The sequence below is a fragment of the Hibiscus syriacus genome, unplaced genomic scaffold (assembly GCF_006381635.1).
Source record: "Hibiscus syriacus cultivar Baekdansim isolate YM2019G1 unplaced genomic scaffold, ASM638163v2 tig00112349_pilon, whole genome shotgun sequence".
Taxonomy (NCBI): Eukaryota; Viridiplantae; Streptophyta; class Magnoliopsida; order Malvales; family Malvaceae; genus Hibiscus; species Hibiscus syriacus.
In genome coordinates this window covers 948,474-956,460 of record NW_024063310.1, presented here as the reverse complement: position 1 = coordinate 956,460, position 7,987 = coordinate 948,474, and the positions used below count along the sequence as shown (strand labels likewise).

The 7,987-nt window shown below is 39.1% G+C and overlaps 1 protein-coding gene across 3 annotated transcripts; it reads right to left on the bottom strand.

The window, feature by feature from the left end:
• Nucleotides 1-2,979: 2,979 nt before the first annotated feature.
• On the bottom strand, nt 2,980-7,778 carry LOC120178447 (acyl-CoA-binding domain-containing protein 6-like). 3 transcript variants are annotated; one of them, XM_039184287.1, is made up of 9 exons: nt 7,612-7,778; nt 7,187-7,289; nt 6,859-6,940; nt 6,626-6,790; nt 6,468-6,545; nt 6,270-6,374; nt 3,504-3,570; nt 3,348-3,409; nt 2,980-3,111 (listed from the first exon to the last, which is right to left on the bottom strand). In XM_039184287.1, the coding sequence occupies exons 2-9, from the start codon at nt 7,228-7,230 to the stop codon at nt 3,052-3,054; spliced, it is 663 nt and encodes a 220-aa protein (XP_039040218.1). In that variant the 5' UTR covers nt 7,231-7,289; nt 7,612-7,778; the 3' UTR covers nt 2,980-3,051. The 3 variants fall into 3 exon arrangements, with proteins under 3 accessions (XP_039040218.1, XP_039040216.1, XP_039040217.1); XM_039184285.1 differs by lacking the exon at nt 7,612-7,778 and adding an exon at nt 7,476-7,575; XM_039184286.1 differs by lacking the exon at nt 7,612-7,778 and adding an exon at nt 7,476-7,575 and having other exon boundaries at nt 6,626-6,772.
• Nucleotides 7,779-7,987: the final 209 nt, after the last annotated feature.

The window sequence follows — 7,987 nt, the reverse complement described above, 5'->3', positions numbered from 1 at the left end:
AGTTCTCTTTGTCAAGAAGAAGATGGACATTGAGACTCTGTATTGATTATAGAAAACTAAACAAACTCACTGTTAAAAATAAATATCCTCTACCCAGAATCGACGATCTATTTGACCAATTTCGAGGGGCTTCTATCTTTTCAAATATAGACTTAAGATCTGGTTATTATCAACTTAAAGTGAAAGATTCGGATATTCCGAAGACTGCTTTCCGTACTCGATATGGGCATTATGAGTTTTAGTGATGTCATTCGGGTTAACTAATGCCCCTGCTACTTTGGATCTGATGCATAGAGGTTTCGACCTTATTTGGACCAGTTTGTAGTGGTATTCATTGATGATATACTGGTGTATTCTAGAAGTGAAGTAGAACATGAGAAGCATTTAAGAATTGTTCTTCAGACTCTAAGGGAGAATAAGCTATACGCTAAGTTGAGCAAGTGTGAGTTCTGGCTCAGCGAAGTGACTTTTCTTGGACATATCGTCTCCGCTGATGGCATTCAGGTGGATCCAAGCAAAGTGGAGGCTATTCTGAACTGGAAGCAACCCAGAAATGTCTCTGAGATCCGTAGTTTCTTGGGCTTAGCTGGTTACTATCGTCGTTTCGTTGAGGGGTTCTCCCTTATTGCAGCTCCTCTGACGAAACTATTAAGGAAAGGTGTTCCATTTGTCTGGTCTGAGGACCAACAAGCTAGTTTTGAGAAATTGAAGACTGTTCTAACTCAAGCCCCAGTGTTGATTCAGCCTGAATCTGGGAAGGATTTTTCTGTCTACAGTGATGCTTCTCATTCTGGATTAGGATGTGTTTTGATGCAAGATAGGAAAGTTGTCGCTTATGCGTCACGTCAGTTAAGGCCGCATGAGCGTAACTATCCTACTCACGATCTGGAATTAGCTGCTGTGGTTTTTGCTTTAAAGATCTGGAGACACTACCTCTACGGAGAAAAGTGTTATATCTATACTGATCATAAGAGTCTGAAGTATCTGCTTACTCAGAAAGAATTAAATTTGAGACAGCGTCGCTGGTTGGAGCTTTTAAAGGACTATGATTTTGAGATAGAATATCATCCAGGGAAGGCTAATGTAGTGGCAGACGCCTTGAGCCGTAAGGCGATATCAGACCTCAGAGCCTTATTTGCCAACTTGAGCTTATTTGATGATAATAGTTTGTTAGCAGAGTTACAAGTTAAACCTACTTTGGCCGAGGAGATTAAGGCTAAACAACTCCTTGATAACTCGTTGCTTTCCATTATTGAACAAGTTAAGCAAGGATCGAGTTCGGAGTATACTGTGGATCAGGATGGTATTTTGTGTTTTCACGGTCGTTACTGCGTTCCTAAAGAAGATGAGTTGAAACGGGTTATTCTTCAGGAGGCTCATAGTAGTCCTTATGCTATGCATCCTGGTGGGGACAAAATGTACAAATCTCAAAGAGCGCTACTTTTGGACTGGTATGAAGAAAAATATTTCAGATTTTGTGGCGAGGTGTTTGACTTGTCAGCAGGTTAAGGCAGAGCACCAACATCCATCTGGATTATTACAGTCAATTAAGATTCCTGAGTGGAAATGGGAGCGTATTACGATGGACTTCGTTACTGGTCTTCCTCTAACTCCTTCCAAAAAGGATTCTATCTGGGTGATTGTTGATCGACTCACCAAGTCAGCGCACTTTATCCCTATTCGAGTTAATTATTCTCTGGATAAACTGGCTAAATTGTACATTTCTGAGATCGTTAGACTTCATGGTGTTCCGTTGTCTATCATATCTGATCGAGATCCGAGATTCACTTCCAGGTTCTGGAAAGCTTTGCATGAGGCTATGGGTACTCGTTTGAATTTCAGTACAGCTTTTCATCCTCAAACTGATGGACAGTCTGAGCGAGTGATTAAGGTGTTGGAGGATATGTTACGGGGCTGTGTGATTGATTTCCGTGGTAGTTGGGAAGATTTCTTGCCATTAGCTGAGTTTGCTTACAATAATGGTTATCAGGCGAGTATTCGCATGGCACCGTACGAGGCTCTGTATGGACGTAGATGTCGTACTCCTATATGTTGGACAGAGTTACATGATAGAAAAACTTTGGGTCCAGATTTGGTTCGAGAGACTGAAGATACTGTCAGACTGATCCGTGATCGTTTAAGAGAGGCATTTGATAGGCAGAAGTCATACGCAGATAAGCGACGTAAGGATATCGAGTTTGAGGTTGAAGATCAGGTTTTTCTCAAGGTATCTCCATGGAAGAAGGTATTGAGATTTGGACGTAAAGGTAAACTGAGTCCGCGATTTATTGGGCCGTATCGTATTCTGAAGAAAGTTGGACCTGTTGCTTATCAGCTTGAGTTGCCTTCCCAGCTCAGTCGTATTCATGATGTTTTTCATGTTTCTATGTTGAGGCGATACCGTCCAGATCCAGATCACATCATTCAGGTTGATGAGGTAGAGCTGAGACCTGATTTGTCATATGAGGAGGAGCCTGTTCAGGTTTTAGAGAGGGATGAGCGAGTTCTTCGGAATAGGCGTATTCCAATGGTCAAAGTGCAGTGGAGTAATCGTAGACCCTCAGAAGCTACTTGGGAGACGTTGGAGTCAATGGAGCTTCAATTTCCGCATCTATTTTCATAAGTTAAATTTCGAGGACGAAATTTCTTGTAGAGGGGGAGAATTGTAACAACCCGGAAAATGGAAAAAATATATATAATTGTAATTTGAGGTTTTAATTAAGTTAATTGGTGAAATTTGAGGATTTAATTGGAAGTTTTAAAACTTGTAGCCTATTTTAAAAAGTGGAGGAAATTCAATGACCAATCACTGAATATTTCCAAGGAGTGTCGGCAGATTTTTTTCTTATATGCGTGCAAATTGATTCTGGTTTCATAACAGAACAATTTGTTAAGTTTTTACCCCACGCACCTCAACTTCCGACGACGATTCATATGTAAGAGCCATATTTCTGCGTCTGCAAAGTGACATACGTGCACTGAAGTGTAAGCCATGTCGCTGATTTCAAATCAAACATATGTAGGTCGTTCAGTTTCTTCTTTTTCGCAGTTTCACCCCCAAAAAGGATTAGAACGGAGTTTGCCCTGAGCAGTGTGACCACTTCGAGCAACCTGGAAGCAACAGAAGCTTTTGTTATAGCTGATACGAGGGATGAAACAAAGCAAATAGACAATCATACCATGCAAATTTGTGACATGTCCATGTTAATGCTATATCTAATATATGTACTTCCTAGTAAATTCACTGTTATTAATAATTAGGAATTTGCTTCTAATGATGTTTGATATCAATGCAAGAAATGCTACTTTACAAGTAATTTGGCATTCTATGAGTCGACAAAAAGTACCGGAATTTCTCCTTTTGCTTCCATAACTGACCAACATTCGGTCTCTGTATCAAATGCCCATACTGCAAAATCATAAATTGTGCACATAAAACATATCACATCATGTACTAAAAAAAGGTGACAATAGTGGGACCACAAAAGAATATAGTTTCGAACCTGAAACTTTGTCATTCACAGGGTCAGTTCTGCCTCCAACAAGGAGGGCCTTTTTGCCCCATGAAACCTGAGTAAAGATGCAACAGATACACATGAGCATAGCAATACACCTAATGCTTTGCCAACCCACTTGTTAAAAACAAACACGAAACAACCCAATGATACAATGAAGTAGCAAAAAAGGACTTCATCGGATGACTAAACAGAAACAGCATAAACTACTCGGTACTCAAGGTGGTGGTACAAGAATGCCATTAACCTCACCCCTAGACATGCCCAGTACAATGTACCATACCACACAATATCTCAATTAAAAAGCATAAAGGAACAACAATTCAGCGCATACGATATGCAAAGCAAAGATAACATAGTGTCGGGGGGAAATAGTGTATATCATAAATGATTGTGTAACAACCCGGAAAATGGAAAAAATATATATAATTGTAATTTGAGGTTTTAATTAAGTTAATTGGTGAAATTTGAGGATTTAATTGGAAGTTTTAAAACTTGTAGCCTATTTTAAAAAGTGGAGGAAATTCAATGACCAATCACTGAATATTTCCAAGGAGTGTCGGCAGATTTTTTTCTTATATGCGTGCAAATTGATTCTGGTTTCATAACAGAACAATTTGTTAAGATTTTACCCCACGCACCTCAACTTCCGACGACGATTCTGACACCGTCCGAATTCCGATCGTCGTTTTGAAAGTACCATCGTGTTCGTTATCGAATCAGGAACAATCCCCTCAATTTAATTGAAGCGAAACGCTGCCAAACGTCGTGAATTTCAAGTCAAAGCATCGACGTTTTTTTAAGCTCAATCGCCTAGAAAATCCTAAATTCATCGCCGATCGTTGCTCCTTTTACGACACCTCCCGCACCATCGTATTCCTTGTGCCGTTCCGAGTCCGTCGGTGTCAACCTCGATCTCCGTTGACGGCGGCGCGTAGGGAGGTGGATCAGTCAAAGATTCGGCCGAGTCGAAATCGAGCTCTCCGCCGTTCAAAAATTTGAACCGATCTTTGTAAGTATCTCGAAATCGCTTAAAATAATTTTTAGATATTTTTCCGTGATTTTTAGAGCCCCGGAGGACGTCGCACGCGCCCACACGCGCCGCCGCAGGCGAGTGAACGCTGGAAACCGGTTTTGACCGGTTTAACCGGTTTTGAACCGGTTTTGACCGGTTTGACCGGTTACGACCCGTTTACCCGTTTACCCGACCCGTTGACCCGACCCGACCCGTTGACCGTTGACCGGTGCTATTCTGGGAATTAATTCAGTTTTGGTGCTATTCTGGGAATTAATTCGAAAAGGGTGCTATTTGTGTAAAATGTTTGACAGTTTGTTGACCTCCTTTGACCAGAACTTTGACCGGCTTTGACCGGCTATTAGACGACCTTTGTTTTCGACCAAGAATACCTATCCTGATAGTTTTCGACGTTCCGAATCCGTTTTTGGGGTCCGTTTTGCTAAATTCAACCCGAAAGTCTCCAAATCGTCAGTCAACCCCGTTGACTTTAATTTTGACCAAGAATTCGAAATTTCGGAAGGTCATACCTTATATTTTTCGACGTCCTGAATTTGATTCCGAAGTCCGTTTTGCCAAATTCTGACCCGAAATTCCCGAATCGAGCTTGTAAACCCAAAAGGCTTAATATTTTAATATTTTGATTATTTAAATGAGATTTGGTCAAGGATTTATTCAATAAAATATTTTATGAAGGTACTCGTGTTTCACCTGAGCAAGGATCAATTAGGTCCGGTATTATCCGTTCGTTAGATCAGCCTGAACCGCGTACTACGAGAATTACCCGTAGGTTTCTGTATATTATTTAAATAATATTTAGATTATTTATATTAGGATTCCAATATGGATTTTTCCAATTCGTAGGATCTAGCGCTGCAGCAGAACGTGATCGACAGACCCAGTAATAGGCTTCCCTATCTGATTTCTCAGACTGTTACAGGTGTGTTTCCCGACAGTGTTAATTATTTCTGTTTTAAAAATACATCTGAACATTATGTATATGACATCTGATTTGCCTCATATTTCTGATATGATTTTTGGTTACGGTATTTTATACCATTTTTTTGAATATTGAATATTCGATATCTGAAATTCTGTATACTACTGACTTGTCTTCTGATTTCCGTATTTCTGTATATTATTGTTAAGCATGAACACTTTTATGTTTTAAAGATTTAATCATTGTTTTCATTCAAAAACATTCATGAACATCTCCATCATTGGGGGGTATCGTTGAAGGAAGTATATCCGCAGGTTCCTCGGCTTTGTGCTCAGGGCCTTATTTGTTGTGTGGGCTGGGTGTATGGTTCTGGGGAACCTACACATTCTGTTGTGATGGGCTGGGGGGTAGTGTTCATATTTTTTTTGACGACATGATTGCATAAACTGACTTTACTGGAATATTTTTATCAGTATGTTTTTATATACACTGTATGGAACACACTGGGCTTTTTAGCTCATTCTGTAGTTTTTACCATTTTTCAGATAACAGCAGACCATAAGCTAGCAGATTTGGCATCAGGAGAAATCAACTACTTTATTTTGTACGAACATATATTTCTATATGTTTTTCGGTTATGTTTGGTGACATGTATTTTATTATCGTTTTGGACATATCTGTATTATTAATATTATATTTAACGTCCTATAAGTGAAAAAAAAAACCTCTGAATGGGATATGTGACCACTTAGGTTTGGGTCTAACTCACAGACCGGGTCTAGGGGGTTACAGATTGTACCAGACTATGATCCTTGCATGAAGGAATCTTCAACGGAAGACTTCTCGGTGACAAGTAGAGCTTTGATGATGCCATGGTCCAGGAAAAATCATCGAAATTCAGAACCAGCGTATAAAGAGAAAATAATTATCGGACAAAACTCACAGTTTGAGACACATCTAGCATCAAGTAAACAAGATATAACTTCCAATTAATTACCTGCACATCATCTAATAATCCATTCCCAGATTCGCCCCCAACCACTATCATCTTGTTCCCAACCACAGCAGCTGCATGCTACTCAAAGAAAAAAGTTTTCAACGTTTCCATCATTCGTAATGAAGCAATCAGAAAACCGAAAAGAAACAATGCATTACATTAAAGCGAGGCACAGGCTTTTCCCCGGCAACCGATAACACCATCCAGTTCTCAGAGTTCCCTGATGAATTGATCTCGGGGGCAGTCGAAGGAACTTGGGAATCAAATTCATCTGAATGACTACCGGCAGGCAAAGCAGACTCCACCTGAAACAAACTCGAAGGCTTCTACCATTTTTATCACACAATCCCACCTACAGAAAAACGAAAATCAAGTTAAAAAGAGAACTCACAATGGCATTGTTGTTTCCTTTGGGTGGTCTTATAGGGCTTCTAGTTCCATGTCCGTACTCCGAAAGTTGTACTTTCTTCACTCTACACAACAATGTACCAAAAAAGAGGGATTTGAGCATTTTTGTGATCCATTTCGCAATTTACACACCAAGTCCCTCAATTGCTTACAATGATTAGTTCGCTTTTTCTTCATTGACATACAAATTATAATCTTCAACATAGAACAAATATCCAAATGAAGAATTGAAACTACAAAGCAAAGAAAACGATACATACATACATACACACATACATATAAAGTCAAATAATGGAAGAGAAGAAACTGACCTGCCAAGCTTCATGCGTCTACGAGAAAAGCTAAACATTTTCATCTGACCAGACCTTTTGTATGTAGCAAAAGGAGATATCTTTCGATCAAAAACCAAAAACCCTAGAATTTCCGCAAAATTTGAAGCTACATTATCATCAAGAAAACAGTTTAAAACAACAAAAATAAGCCTAAAAGCCACACAAGACATTGATAAAATGATAAAACCTCAATCATTTATCAGAGTTTCCATTTTTTTCAAATAAGAACAACGTGATATCCACCATAACCATGGACTCAGAGCTTAACCTGACACTAAAGCTTTGACCTTTAACCTCAAACTTGAGATGGGAAAAAAAAGAAGAAAATACATTAATGGGGAAATAGTAAACAATGTTTGAAGGGTTCAATTATGGGACTGGGTTTTTGAGGAAATGAGTTGTACCTTCTGCAAATAGTGATGACAGGGAGAGAGAAAGAGAAGCAGCTGAAAAACAAAGAGAATCATTAATACTGTGATTAACAAAATGATTTTGTTATAAACAAGAATCATTAATGTTGGTTTTTTTATTATTAAACATACTATGAATATGAGTAAATTTTTTATGTAATTATTGATCGAAGTCCATATATTTAGTAGCTTTAAATGGAATTGAAAAAAGGGTTGTGAAAATTTATAAAGTAAATAACAAGTAGCTGGCAACTCAACCCGAATCCGTCGGGTTCCGACCCGACTCGATCGGGTCGGATTTTTTTTAAAAAAATTCGGGTTCGGGTCGAGTCGGGTTTTTTTTAAATGTACTGTTCGGGTTGGGTCGGGT

What these genes read in the sequence shown, in the direction of transcription:
- LOC120178447 (XM_039184285.1), bottom strand. Translation starts at nt 7,539, where the DNA reads ATGTATTTTCTTCTTTTTTTTCCCATCTCAAGTTTGAGGTTAAAGGTC. An exon ending in AGCCTGTGCCTCGCTTTAAT is followed by an intron (nt 6,546 to 6,625) that starts GTAATGCATTGT and finishes TTCTTTGAGTAG; the next exon opens with CATGCAGCTGCTGTGGTTGG. An exon ending in AAGCAAAAGGAGAAATTCCG is followed by an intron (nt 3,112 to 3,347) that starts GTACTTTTTGTC and finishes TGTTGCTTCCAG; the next exon opens with GTTGCTCGAAGTGGTCACAC.